Source organism: Condylura cristata, unplaced genomic scaffold, assembly GCF_000260355.1.
Source record: "Condylura cristata isolate star-nosed mole 26May11 unplaced genomic scaffold, ConCri1.0 scaffold00019, whole genome shotgun sequence".
NCBI classification, from domain to species: Eukaryota; Metazoa; Chordata; class Mammalia; order Eulipotyphla; family Talpidae; genus Condylura; species Condylura cristata.
In genome coordinates this window covers 639,486-654,102 of record NW_004567120.1, presented here as the reverse complement: position 1 = coordinate 654,102, position 14,617 = coordinate 639,486, and the positions used below count along the sequence as shown (strand labels likewise).

Genomic DNA, 14,617 nt, shown 5'->3' with positions numbered 1-14,617 from the left:
TATCCTCTTGGTAGTCCCCAACATTTGGGCTTAATCTATCCTAGAAGGTGGATCTTCCATTCCCCTATGGATTGGATAAACTTTGAGTGTCCTGTAGTCCAGCCTTGCTTCTGGTCACAGAGGAATTACAACCCCATGGTAAGGACACTTGGGCTCAGAACCTTTCAGGGGCTTGTGATTATTCAGCATCTATACCATGGAACAAACTTAATAATACTAAATGTCTTCATATAATCTCCCAGTTGTCCTAATGTCCTTGGTGACAACATACTTTTGCTGTTTTGCAGTGTCATGGACTTTCTGTGGAAGGTTTTGTTCTTCCTTCTTCAACCACCAGAGAGGTAAGATTGGAGTCTTTCACTTTTGGTAGCTTGTCTGGCTAAAATATTTCAATGATAAATTTTCAAAATAGACCAGTACATTTATAAATCAACTGAACCTGAAATTCATTTGAAGAAAGGAAAGAAGGCTTTAAACAACAAAATGACAATCTTAGGTATTAATTTTATATTACATTAATCACGTAAGTACAGCTTCTTTAAATGGTTGGTTAGGCTAGACTGGCTTGTATGGTTGCTCCTTAGCTGGAGAAGGCATATGGACTAGAAATCTTGGAATGATGGACTTCTCAGGTCCCCGTCCTCGCATTCCCTTATTTATCTAGTAGGATGCTTGTAAGCTATTAGATCATAAACCTTAGGTCTGACTTTATGTTAGAGTAACCTGAGCTTCCATCTCAAATTTAGTGCATTCAAATCTCCACGAATGAAAGCTGAGCACGTGTACTTTCAAAAAAAAAAAATTCTTGCAATGATTCTGATAAATAACCGTGGTTGGGAAATGTTGTCATGAACTGCAGGCATAGACAACAGTTCATATGGTGTACTCGGCCCAGTCACACAGAAATTATAAAGAAATAGCTTTTGTACCAAACAATGTACTAGAATTGGCAAATTAGAATAGTAAGATTGAACAGTAGAAAATTCTTAAATCACTGGAGTTTTTTCAGATAATGACTGGAAGGGTAGGTGTAGAAAACTGAAGCTAAGCTTTTTTCTTTCTTTTTTTTTTTTTAATGTACTTCCTTCTTTCTTTTTCACATAATTCTTCATTTTGTGTATTTGTTCATCTCGGTTGTAATCTCCACCCCTCCCCCCCATAAAATGTCTCTGGTTTATAGTCGTTCATTGTTTTTTGTTTTTACTTTATTACATTGCTTCCTCCCTCCCCTAACCCCCCCCATCACTTACACTCCTGCAGTGAGTGAAACCATCTGGTATTTTTCTTTTTCTTTAGGCTTATTTCATTAAGCATGATCCCTTCTAGCTCCATCCATGTTGCTGCAAAATACATGACTTTATCTTTTTTGATTGCTGAGTAATACTCCATTATGTATATATACCACCTCTTAATACAGTCATCTATTTTTGGGCATTTGGGTTGTTTCCATGTCTTTCCAATCATAAATAAAGCAGCAATAAACATGGTGGTGCAGGTGTCTTTTTGAATCAGTGTTTTTGTGGCCGTTGGGTAGATACCTAGGAGTGGGATTTCTGGGTCATATGGAAACTTGATTTTTATCAGTTTGGGAAACCTCCAAACAGCTTTCTATAATGGTTGTACCAGTTTGCACTCTCACCAGAAGTGTAGGAGAGTTCCTTTTTCTCCACATCCTCAAGTATTTGTTGTTGCTAGTTGTTTTAATTTGTGCCATTCTCACTGGTGTGAAATGGTATCTCATTGTGGTTTTACTTTGAACAATTTTTCATATGCCTGTTGGCTGTCTGCATTTCCTCTTTGGAGAAGTGTCTTTTTAGCTCTTCTGCCCATTTTTTGATGGTGGTTGCTCACTTTATTTTTGTTAAATTTTATCAGCTCTTTGTATATCTTTGTGAACTGAGGCTAAGCTTGAAAGGCTTTGTTCTTGCCTTTTCTCTAATACACAATCTTTTGTCCTCTATTTTCCTTTTCTCTACCATTAATCAAGACGAAATGTTGATAGAATTAGTAATAATGTATACTTGAATGGTACCTATAAGAGTGTTTAAAGTACTTATACTCTTTCTTTGACTTGATCTTCAACAAAGAATTGTAGTCTCTGATTTACAGATAAGGAAACAAAGTTAGAATGATGACTAATTAAGGTCATAGAACTGACAAGTATAGGACTTAAAACCAGGTTTTTAAATCCCAAATTTGGCTGTAAAATATATACTCAGTAAAAAAAATTTTTTTTAAAGATTTATTTGTTTATTCATACAGAACTGGGGTACAGGCCAGAGATGCGGAGGGTGAGAAGATTCATCAGGGACAGAGTGGGGAGCAGAACAGAACAGGCAGATCGACGAAGTACACTGCTGAGGGGAGCAGTGGGCAGGTCAGGAGAGGTCTGCAGCGCCATGTGGTCACCTCCGGGGCAGGCAGGGATCGAACTCATGCGGAAGTGGCTTAAGCTTCTTAGTGCAGTGCTTTAATCCGCTGCGCCACCAGGGAGGGCTACTCAGTAAAATTTTACCAAAAGTTATTCCCCTTCCTACCAAAAAGAAGTAAGATACCTAAGTACCCTTCACTCTAAAATAACATCAGTTTTTTCATGCCCATTTTAATATAACAGTATGACATGGTTACATAAATCTAATCATCATGTATATATAATTTTTTATATAATAGTTTATTTTTATATAATTTTGTACATTTTTATGTATATATAATTTAATCTCTCCTTAGCTATTTCATTTATCTGCCACAATCATTATACTTATTTTTTAATTTTTAGAAAGATTTATTTGGGTACAAGACAGAAGTGCAAGAGCAGTGAGAGTCTTCACCAGAGATAGTGTGGGGAGCAGAACAGGCAGATCAATGAAGTACACTGCTGAGGGGCGCAGTGGGCGGGCCAGGAGAGGTCTGCCATTCCATGTTGTTCACCTCCGAGGCCGGGGATCGAACTCTCACTGAAGCCGCTGTGACTGGCTTGCAGTGCTGCGTCCTAACCTGTTGCGCCACCAGGGAGGGCCTGTATTTATTTTTTAAATGACCATTAAAACTCATGAAGTTGCTACACCATGAAATACCATTATTTATACAATCATTCCTATGTTTATGTTACTTCTAGTTTACACTTGTGACTAATGCTACCATAAACAATGCTTATACATAGAACCTTTTTCTTCAATTATTTTTTTTAGGGTGAACTATTAGAAATATGGGCCAGAGGGTACTGACAGATTTTTGAATCTTGTTGTGCATTGTCAGATTGCCTTCCAAAAAGATCAAATCAAATAAGGGATCAGGAAAAATAATTATAATAAATTAAAAAAAAAAACAAAGTTAACAGGCAACTATAAATCAGAGACACCGCAGGAGGCAGTGGGATCGAGATATCAAAGCTGGGGTGGGAAGTGCACAAGGGACTGTGGTGATGGTGAATTGGTGGTTGGAATTACATGAGTGAATTTCAGTGAGAAGAGAAAGCAAAAATTATATAAAATGGAAGAATGATTTAAATTATATATAAAATAAAATAAACAAATATTAAGAATAGAGATTGAACTGACTTATTTTCTTCAAAAGGGACTGAAGCAGCACTCTCTTGGCCTCAAATTTTTTTCTCACCTTGTAGAATGGGTGGTTGATGTCTCCTTGAATGGACTTTTATGAAGTGATGTGCTTTTTCTCAATCACAGATGACTCCAGGCGAGATTAAATTCTCTGTTCATGTGGAATCTGTTCTGAATCGTGTACCTCAGCCAGAGTACCGTCAACTCCTGGTTGAAGCCATCCTTGTCCTTACCATGTTGGCAGATATTGAAATTCATAGTATCGGAAGCATCATTGCTGTAGAAAAAATAGTGCATATTGCCAACGACTTGTTCCTTCAAGAACAGGTAGGCAAGCCTATTGTTTTTACCAAAGCGAAATGTCTCATATTATTCTGATAAGATTGTTTTCTTGTGTCCTCTTTCCCATAGCTCTTTTCTGAACTACCCCAGTAGTACCTCTGAGCTCTTTTTGCAGAAGTAGGCTGCAGGATGCCTTCTTTCACCATGCATTTTGTAGTTGTGCTAGATGGTAAAACTGTCTGGAGCTCAGGAGACTTTTGTGCCTTTGGTCATATTTTAAACTTCTCTTTATATTTTAAACTTCTCTTCTCTTTGATATTAGACTACTGGTAGCATATCCCTTCTGCAGAATTAAGTAAACAAGAAGTCATTTTGTTTTCTTTCCTTTTTGCTATTTACCTATATTACTTACCTATCAAAATGAAACTTAATTCTACATTTTTCTTACTAACAAATCTTCTAGGAAATTAACTATATTTTAAAAATGTGAACTATGTATCAAAAGTTTTCTGTGGTTCCCTAGATTAAGGACTATGGCTGATTTGGTGGTGGGAGTGCTGTAGTGTGACTAACCTTATATAGGAGAGCCTATACTGTCAAAACACTAGCAAGAATACAAAAGAATGGCATTTCAATATAAAACACACACACACACCTAAGATGTAGGATCTGTGCTGTCATCAAGAGGAATAATCTCCAAAACTTGTAGTAGGTGTTAGACACTATGAAGGCGTGCAAAACAAATAAAGTGTCCAGGATTTTCTAGAACAGTCCTAATTTAAAATTTTCTAGATTGCTATTAGTCTATATATTAGAAAATGTGATCTGTTTTATGCTTAAAATCTAGTTTTAAAAGTTTGCAGTCTATCTGAATTCAGTTGACTTAGAAAGAAATAACGATAAAATGCAAAATAAAATGATGCACAGTAAAGCAACCATACTAGAAGAATTCAGACCAGGGTGAATTCAGGGTGATTTGTAAGTATTAACATTTGACTCTTAGTAGGCAAACTGGTTTAATTAGCTGTCATGTTTAACTTTCAAAAATTCATTGTAATGGAAAAATTCTAAACAATAAATACTTTAAAAATAACTTCACATGACTTTGAGGTCTAGTGAAAAATGCATTTGTAGAAACCTATAATTACCATTTTGTCCATAACGTGGCTAAACAGTGTAGGATCCAGCTAATTAGTTGGGGAATGGGATGTGCCTCTGAGGTATCCTGATCAGGACTTCAGGTAGTAAGATTAGTAATTTTTCCTTTCCTCTGTGTTCTCCCGCCCTTAAAAACCAAACAGAAAACCCTTGGCGCAGATGATATCATGTTGACCAAGGACCCCGCTTCTGGCATCTGTACTCTTCTGTACGACAGTGCACCCAGTGGCAGGTTTGGCACCATGACCTACCTCTCCAAGGCAGCCGCCACCTACGTGCAGGAGTTCCTGCCCCACAGCATCTGTGCCATGCAGTGAGGCCTTCGGGCCTTAGCTTCTGGGAGCCTTTTGACATCTGGTTCTTGCCTCAGTTGATTGTAAATGAAACTGAAATGTGATTGCTTGATCACTCCCACTCTGATCCCACCTCTCCCAAGAAGAACAAACTTTTCTGAGAAACTAACTGCTATAGAAGTGAAGCCTTGCTTGAAGATGTATGCTCATCCAGGCAATTCACTGTGGGCCTTAATTATTTCATGGTTCATAAAAGTTTGCATGTGTTTTTATTCTCTAGATTTATTACCAACTTCGTTTTCCAACTCCTATTTGGGGAGTATCTATTAATAACTTATTCCTAAAGTTGGTTTTGTTTTGTTTTTTTTTCTGGTGTGACCTCTGGTGGTTTTGGGAGGTTATTTCAAGTAAATAAATTCCAAGTTGTTGGAGTTTATGCTGCCTTAAGTTGGGAATGTCTATTTTAAATGTGTTTTCCTGGGGGAAAAAAAGAGTAGCAGGGTATGGTTTCCTTTTTTACTCACATGTTGCCTCACACTGTGATGGACACCTCTCTGTGTAGCATTGTTTGGTGAAATAGTAAAAATGTTAATGCAATGTGCATATTTAAGGATTTGGGTATTAACACTTGAAATCACATCTTGTGAAGATTGCTGGTACTCATAGATGTAGTTGCATCCGAAAATGCAGAATAACCCAGAGCAATGGAGCCCCAAGCCCAAGTCCAGAGAATAAGATGGAAGAAGAGATGATGCCTGTGTGGTGTGATGAACCCAGGGAGCAGAGTGGGAGTCAGAGGTGGGTTAGTGCCCTAAAGACATCCTTGTGCACACTTAAGTCTTAGCTCTGAAGAGTGGGCCAAAAGGCAACACAGAGAATAACTGAAACCTTTGTCTTTGGCAAAGAGCAGCCCAACAGTCTAGTATATAGCACTTTACCGGGCACTCTTATGTTCGCCTAGTCTGTCTCATTCACACACTCACCTTTTCGATATGCAGTCCTCTCCCCTTCCCATCCTCCTGCCTTCCCAACAGTTTTTAAACTCTTTCACGTACATTTTCACTTCCTTATTTACATATTCATGTCTCTGTTTGTCTTGATATCTGTAAAACACCTGCTTTGTTTTATATGTCTAAGCATACATGGAAATTTTTCTGAAAGTAGTCCTGGTGTCTGTACTACTTGTAGCTACAACTGATACACCAAGTAAGTATGCAAACATGAGTGTTGTGTGAGACAAAGGTATGGCCATGTCCTCATGCTCACACACATGGAGCTCAGGAAGAATCCTTCAGTTTTCTTCCTTGGTCCCGTGTTTAGGTAGCCTCTTTTGAAGAATGTTTCTCCTAACTTTCTGTCTCATTCAGTTCAGACTGCTGTAACAAAATATGGTAGACTGGGTGGCTTAAGAAACATTTATTTCTCACAGTTCTGGAGGCTGGCATGTCCAGGATCAAGTTGCCAACAGATTCAGTGTCTCAGAGGCCCCACTTCTAATGTGCAGGTAGACACTTTCTTGCTGTTTCCTCACATGGCACAGAAAACTTTAGTCTCTTCCTCTTATAAGAGTACTAATCTCACTGTGGGGACTCCAGCCGCATGACTGACTATCTCCAGAAAGTCCCAACTCTATAAATATCATCACATCGTTAGTGAAGGTTTTAATATAAGAAGTTTGACGGGACATAAGCATTCAGTCCATAGTGCTTCCCTTCCCTTCTATGAGTGTAAAGACTACTAATTGCCCTATTTGTACTCAGATTCTAACTTTCAACTTCAGTGCTCTCCTTTCCCTCAGATTTTTTTTCTTCAAGAATGGGAATGGGAAATTCTTGAAACAATTCTTACAGAATCAGTGACAGTCTTATGAGAACACATGCATGAGTGAGCACAGTGGGTGATAGAAAACAGTGGAAACAAGGAGAGGGTGGCCAACCTTTTCAGTGACTTAGAGCAAATGGAAACACAGTAAGTCATTTTCCGACTGATTTTTTCCTCTCATTTACAAAGAAAAGTTACAATCTGTTGTGAAACTCTTTTCTCTGGTTGCAAACATACCCCAACCATGGGGAGTATATCTGGAGTGACTCCAGTGAAGTACCCCATACCTCCCCCCGCCGCCCTGATAAGTTGCCTGAACTGAGACTGATGGCTGCATTTCTCTGGGTTTACTACATTGTATATCACTGTCCCCCCAAAACAATGTTAGTTTTAGAAAAATTTTGTATTTTGTTCATTTTAAGCATGTGATACTAAATGACATATTGGACTCTGTTAAAGCACTCATGTTTTGAACATAGAATAGAATAAAGACTTAGAAGTTTCGATTGAATCAAGTCTTGTCCCAGTGTGCAAAAATTTTATATTTTCATGATTGGAGTTTATTTCATAGCTCTTGTATGTACTCTACATACTACAGCCAAAGCTCATTAATTGTGTCAAAATGGAATAGTATGTCTCATTATATACATATACATTATGCATTATATAATACATGTCAAGAAATACAGTTTTATCATTCAAATACATACCTGGGCAGACTAGGCTCCCTAAATTCAAATGGGCTTATAGGTGTTTTTAGAGAGCCTATTCAGATGAATAAGACAAATTTTTACTCGGCATTATAATTATGTGCAAATGGTGCTGATGTACTGCTGGAGGCCTAAAAACACTTGGTTCTCCTAAGTCTTACAAATATTTGACAGAATCTTGTTTATATTATTCATTGACTCCTTTTATAGTGAGGGGGTTTATCCAGCTGAAACAGTGCCCATAATCAACAATCCTCTTCTCAATGGGTTTTTACTACATTTTATGAATTTTGTGCAGCTGGTGGGACAACATTTGTGTTCTTAGATACAGTCCATAAAACTTCTACCACCCCCCCCCTAAAAACCAACTTCTACCATCCATTTTTGCACACACCAAATACCTGTACTAATGCACTGAAGATAAATACATATTTTGTCTTTCTTTCCTATAAAATGTGAGTGACTTTAGGTCTTTGTTTGCCATTTATGCCTGTTATAATTATCCATAGCATGCCCTGCCATTCATGCTCAAAATTGGCTCACTTTGGATGATGTGGTTACCCTATATTTAGCAGAAGTCTGATTTCTTTTAAGGCTAAGCTTAAAATATAAGTACTTATTCTCAAACTACTAGTGCAGTAATAGTATATGGGTGAGAATAGGAGTGGGGAAAAAAGGGAGACCCCCCAAAATTAAGCAATATTTGGCATAATAGTTCTAAATACAAATGATAACCAATGTTTGAGTCTTACTAAGTGCCAGATTTCATTATATAGGCAGTTGACACACCATCCTAATCTGTCTTTACAGTTACCACGTGAGACATCCTATTTTCATCCCTATCTTATAGACAAGGGGACTGTGGTGTTGGGTATTTAAGCAGTTAGTGAAAAATCAAATAGTAAGTGTTAATGCTGGAATTTGCACCCAGCCAGTCTGGCTCCGTAGAGTTCATGTCCTAAACAGTGACACCGTCCAAGCACAAGGTGTTAGTATTGTGAAAACACAGGTTGTTCTGTTCAGTACACTTGAGACATCAGTGGGCAGATTGTGAAATGCACAATCTGCTTTTCCTTCTGCCTGCTTCTGAAGTGAAGCAAGCGAAGGTATGGGAGATAGCCAAAAGAAGTTGTAAAGTCCATTCTGACCTTGCAGGTTCAAAAATTAAAGTACTGTTAGCAGTAATGGCTGAGGAAAATGAGTCAAGGAACTTTCCTAGGGTTACCGTATCAGTAAACTTCAGAGACAATCTAGATTCAGTCTGATCTCTAGTCCTCCAACCATGAATGCAGTGCTTTGTAAAGGGTTAACTTCACAATTTAATGACCATATGGTTATTAAACCTGTGTAAATTGAGGTTAGGGGAGTTAGGGGCCTCTGGCATAGTGTATGCTCTGTCTTAGCGCTGAGCCAGGAGCCAGGCACCAAGTGACATTTGCTGCAGCAGTGTGCTGCCACTTCCAGAGCCTCACACAACAATTGAATCATCTTGTGAGTTGAATCATCTTGCTAGGTGCCAAACAAGGATACTGTTGGCCAGTTTCAGTTTGGAAGCAGTGTTCACGTGTTGAAGTGTTCTACTGTTAGATCTGACAGAGCACATAGAAAAATACATTTTCATTAGAGTCTAGAATTTAGCAAGTCAGTTGGCCAGTCTTTATCCTGCCCTTTTCTTTCCATTGCCTAGCTATGAAGGTCCTCTGTATGTTGCCAAGTTGTCATGATCTAGGCTTCCAGTCAGCTCTACAGCCCCAGAGACTCCTTCCCATCTGTCTATAAACATGCATTTCTCTTACCCTAAAAAAATCATTCCTAGACTCTGACATGTCTGCAAGTCAATATTTTAACTGCTTCCTTTCACAAATTATTTCAAAGAGGAGGCTACACTTGATAGTTTAGGCTTCACTACTTATATCTTTGCAATCTGGCTTCCTGATCTACTTTAATGTTTGTTTTTTCATAGGGCACCAGAGAACTCTTCTTGGTAAAGGGTCTGACTCTTCCAATCTATGATGTTGTTACTATTTCTTCCTTGTAGCTCTCTTATTAATGTCTTTGAACTTCTCACCTTGTTCTCACCCAGGTCTTCCTTTTTTGGCCTCCTTTCTGGCACTGTTTTCTCCTAATACTTACAAATAGGCATTTCCAAAAATTACACTCTCCCTAGGTAAGAATTTTTCACTATGATGTGGAAAAAATGTTTAAAAAATGATTTATTTTATTTATACATCCAAGAACTGGGGTATAGACCAGAAGTGAAAGAATTCACCAGAGACAGAGTGGGGAGCAGATCCACTGAATTACACTGCCGAGGGGAGCAGCAGGAGAGACAGGAGAGGTCTGCTGTGCTATGTAGGTTGACTCCCTGGCTGGAGTGGCTGCTGATAGCTTCATAGTGCTGAGACTTAACCCTTGTACCACCAGGGAGTCCCACTGTATGGATTAGGTTTTAAGTTATGATATGATCTCATTTTTATTTTTTTGAAACTCATTCTGGAGACCGCAAAAGGGAATGTATTGTAGATCAATAAGATAAATTCAAGACCAATTAGATATACAAAATACTTCCAGATTTCTGGCTTTGGAAACTGGATGTTGGTAACTTTACCGACCCATAAAAGATGGAGAAAGGGCAGAAAGAATTTGATGGGGAAATTCTAGACAATGTACCCTCCCCTGGCTCCTACCAAGCAAAATCTTGTGATTTCACTAAGACCCTCTCATATGGCACTGAAAAAGGCTAGTTATCATTTGTTAGGTACCAATTATTAAGTAGTTTAAGCCTCCTACATTCATTATCTGACTGTACTGCATATGATTTGTGTATTTGTCTCATCTTCTCTATAAGAATGCATATTCCTCCAACACAAGGGTGTAAACCAATAGTCCTTCAATTAAAAAAAATGCAAACTCTCTGAGAGCAAATTGTAATTTATCTTAAGGATTGAGTTCTCAGCTATACTTAGGTGTCAGATACTGTTTTGATGAATGATTGATTGCTTGCAAAGATTTGAGCTAATTGCTATGAGATGATACGAAAGCATGAGCTTAGATTCTAGTTAAAGGGCACATCACAAAAAATATATTTCCAGAATGCTATCTATTGAGGGTATACTTAAATGGAGAGTTGAACAAAATTAGATGTAACACAAATTCATCATGAAGGAAGAAATTTTATTTAGTAGAGCAAATGTTCAAAGGTTTCAGTGTCAGGCAGACATGATTTTGAATTCCTGATTTTCTGCTTTTTAAGTGTGTGACTTTAAACAGGTATTTTCTCTCTCTAGATTCACTCTGTAAAGTGGGTATATTACAATCTCCTTCATTGTTGCAAGGTTGAAATGGGATAAGATAGCCAAGCCACATATCACAATGCGCAATACATGTTTCACGAGTAAAATGTATGCTAGATTTTATACATTAGGAATGCTGCATTGTGTGCAGGGTGCAGTTCAGATTGATGTAAGACTTGGAAACTTGGGCAGTTGGTGTCAGATCATATGGACGCCAGCAGCCTGGAAATACTGATGGTAATTCCACACTTCTCAGGATATTCTTTAATATGGACCTTCACATTGAAACTAACATTTTCCTAACCCTTATGTGACTGCAGAAACAAAAGGAGGGAGGGAAGAGGAGCTGCAGTTTCCAAACATTATGGAAAATATCTGTTAAACCTTTACTCTACAGCTTTGCCAGAGTAAATTATCTAGGTTATTATATTTTACATGGACATGGATAGCTAATGGTGAAAAACAATGGATTAAAATTGCAGCACAGAACTTACTGTTTAAGCTTTGCAAAACACGATGTAGATGGGTGGGCTGGACTCTTGGTGGCTACATTGATCGTCAAATGTTTATATGGGTATTTGAAGGTTGAAACAATTCATATAGAGTTGAGGCTGATTTTTATTTTTTAGCGCTAAAACTCAAATTCACGACTATTTAGTAATTCTGCCCGGCTCTTCCGCTACTCAACCCTCTTCAAACTACATTTCCCAGCATGCTCTGGAACTGTCTGACCTCATCTCAAATGGCCCCGTCGGGCAACAAGGATAGTTTTGACCGTGCATATTTGTGCCATAAAATATTCGATCTTAATTGGCAGCTATTTGGGTGTTTGTACTAACCGACCTCCCGTTTTTGAACTGTGGTCACTAAATGAAGGGGTTCTGGCCTGGAAAGGCCTATGCATTCCTTCAACTGGTTGGGGAACGAAGACAATGTTCTCTGACAATCTCGAGAATAGGAGGGAATGTTGACCAGGGAGCACCCCGGCGGCCGAGCAAAGGAGCAGGAACTGGAGCCCGAGCTGAGTCCGAAAAACGCCGGATCCGTACTGGGGCTCCGGCGCGGCTGGGAAAGGACGATGGAGGAGCCGGAGGAACCCGCGGACAGTGGGCGAGAGCTACCCCCGGTTTACATCTACAGTCCCGAATATGTCAGCATTTGCGATTCCCTGGCCAAAGTCCCCAAACGGGTAAGAGAGGTTGGCATGGAAGACTGGGCTTTTGGGGTGGGAATCGGAGGGCTTTCGGACCCGGAGAAACCGATCTGGGGGGAAATCAGTAGAAAATTGGGTCGCTTACCTACCAGGTGGTAGAAGAGGTGTTCCCTATCTAGTTTCACGAGCCACAGTTTTTCATCGGGGCGTCGGTTGGACTGGTGGGGGTGGGGTGAGGTCGGGTAGGGTGGGGTGGGGTCCGGCAGTGTGGGGTGGGGTGGGGGTATGAGAGGAAGGGGTGGCACAAAGAGGATGGTATTTCAACTGCAAGGGACCCCAGAAGTCGTGAAGAAGAAACTGCAAGAGGAAAGTGTGCCTGCACCGCGGTAAGGCCGGGGGTAGCTTCCGCTTTAGTGATTCAGATACTTTGTTATCTATATTGCCTACAGTGTATTTTAACTACAAAGAGAGGGAGAGGAGCTATAAAAGTGGATTCCTTTCGTTCAGAAAGATTCAGTCTACCGGATTTCGCTGAATTAAACATGTGTGAGACTATTTTCTGCCTTTTATTTATTTATTTATTTTGCTGATGTTTTTAGGCCAGTATGGTACATTCTTTGATTGAAGCATATGCTCTGCATAAGCAAATGAGGTAAGTCGTCCTTCCTGAACAGAGCCCTGAGCCTCAATATTCTATTTCACAGTGGGGCCAGTTAGGGAGAGAATGGTGCTTTAAAATGTTTTGGTGATTCACAGTGCTTGTAATCTGCCTATATCTTGGTGAAAGCACTTGAAGAATTAAGAAAATGTGGAAAAAAAAAAAAGCACAAGCAGATAAACCCATTAGAAACGGCACTTTGTTGCTTGCAGAGAAAGGGGATAAGTGAAGTGTTTCGTGAGGTTTTGAGCTATGTGTTTGGGTATTAAGACCTGTCTGATGGAAAAAAGGGTGTTCAGCTGGGAGGCGTTCTGGTGGGGGGTTTCCAAACTGGACTTAAGGGTGTGAGTTTAAGTTAGACTTTTAGATACCCCTATCACTATCACCAAACCTTAATGAGTGATCCTGAAGGTAAGTCAAAGCCAAAGTAAACTCCCACAACGAGGCCAGAACTCAGCAGAGAGAGTAGTGCTTCATTTTTTTTTTTAAATGAGCTTGTTGTTTGTCACTTTAAGAGTAAATATTATAACCCTGCCCTTGTAGGGTTATTTGTGACATATCCTGGCCAATTAGGTGAGTTTCTGTCTAGATTGCCTAGTGTGGTATATGCTTTCTCCCAGAAAGCAGTGTAGTAGGCCTGCAAATGTTATCCTTATTATCACACTCCTTTATTGAGTATCTGCTTGAAGATTATTTTTCAGCCATTTTAAACCCATGCATTTGATAAACATAAAAGCTACATGCTTTCCATTAAAGTTATTTAACATTCAAAAAAATTACTGTAAGGCAAACAGGAAATCAAAGCCAGGCAAAGTTTTCCTATGTCCTTGCTGTTAAGTAAGGAGGCTTTCAGTAAATATTTGTTAAAAAACTAGAAGGTAATATTAGAGGAGATTACTAGAACTGAGAAACATGGTCCCCAAAATAGTAAAAAAAATAATTTTAATGGCCAGATTGATCACCTCTGAGGGTGTAGACATGTTTTCTTTAAGCAGGGAATTATTGAATACTGACATTATTTCACTTTTGTGGCCAAGCCACAGGATTCTTCTGGCCTGGTAGGTGACAGTAGTAGCCTCTTATAGTCACATTAATCCACATTCATTCATAAGAAAGTCATGGCCTTGTTCCCATCAGCAAACATTACAAACTACCACTTCCCTGTGGCCAAGGTCATTGCTCTCCCAACTTGAATGTGCTTGTGGATCACCTTGTTAAAATGTAAGTTCTTATTCTGGAGGTCTAAGGTAAGACTGAAGTTCTGCCTTTCTAATGAATTCCCAGGTGTCACTGCTGCTGGGGATGGTGCACAGACCATCCTTTGAGTGGCAAAACTACAGAAAATTAATGGCAGTGTTGAAATCAGAAAGAAGAAATAAGAAGTAGGGGTATAGAAAACTAGAGCTCAGAGATGGTAATTCCGGTTGTTACCTTAAGGCCCTGAATTCTCTCAGTCACTCCTATTTCTCACTTCTTATGAGGAGTTGGTTAAGCGCTTCTGAGGGAAGCCATGTTCAACCTTTTTGCCACTTCTCTCCTTCCTCTGAGAGGCAGGTGTAAGGGGCCAAATACAATACCTTTTACATTTTGAGTTACCTTTTTTTTTTTTTTTAAAGATTTACTTGTTTATGCATACAGAACTGGGGTACAGGCCAGAGGTGCAGGGGCGGTGAGAGGATTCACCAGAGA

At 39.2% G+C, this 14,617-nt stretch overlaps 2 protein-coding genes across 7 annotated transcripts in view; both read left to right on the top strand.

Annotated features, from left to right (window-relative positions):
- The window catches only part of PHKA1 (phosphorylase kinase, alpha 1 (muscle)), a 98,598-nt gene extending 90,990 nt beyond the window's left edge, over positions 1-7,608 (top strand). For both annotated transcript variants that reach the window (XM_004685582.2, XM_012727232.1), the window contains 3 exons: positions 288-341; positions 3,687-3,887; positions 5,144-7,608. In XM_004685582.2, coding sequence (XP_004685639.1) covers positions 288-341; positions 3,687-3,887; positions 5,144-5,317 — 429 coding nt within the window. In that variant the 3' untranslated portion in view covers positions 5,318-7,608. The remainder of the gene's footprint in view (positions 1-287; positions 342-3,686; positions 3,888-5,143) is intronic.
- Positions 7,609-11,857: 4,249 nt separating this feature from the next.
- The window catches only part of HDAC8 (histone deacetylase 8), a 252,873-nt gene continuing 250,113 nt past the window's right edge, over positions 11,858-14,617 (top strand). For 4 of the 5 annotated variants that reach the window (XM_012727153.1, XM_012727154.1, XM_004685580.1 and 1 more), the window contains exons 1-2: positions 11,858-12,306; positions 12,870-12,922. In XM_012727153.1, coding sequence (XP_012582607.1) covers positions 12,082-12,306; positions 12,870-12,922 — 278 coding nt within the window. In that variant the 5' untranslated portion in view covers positions 11,858-12,081. The remainder of the gene's footprint in view (positions 12,307-12,869; positions 12,923-14,617) is intronic. The other variant, XM_012727155.1, reaches the window with a different exon arrangement.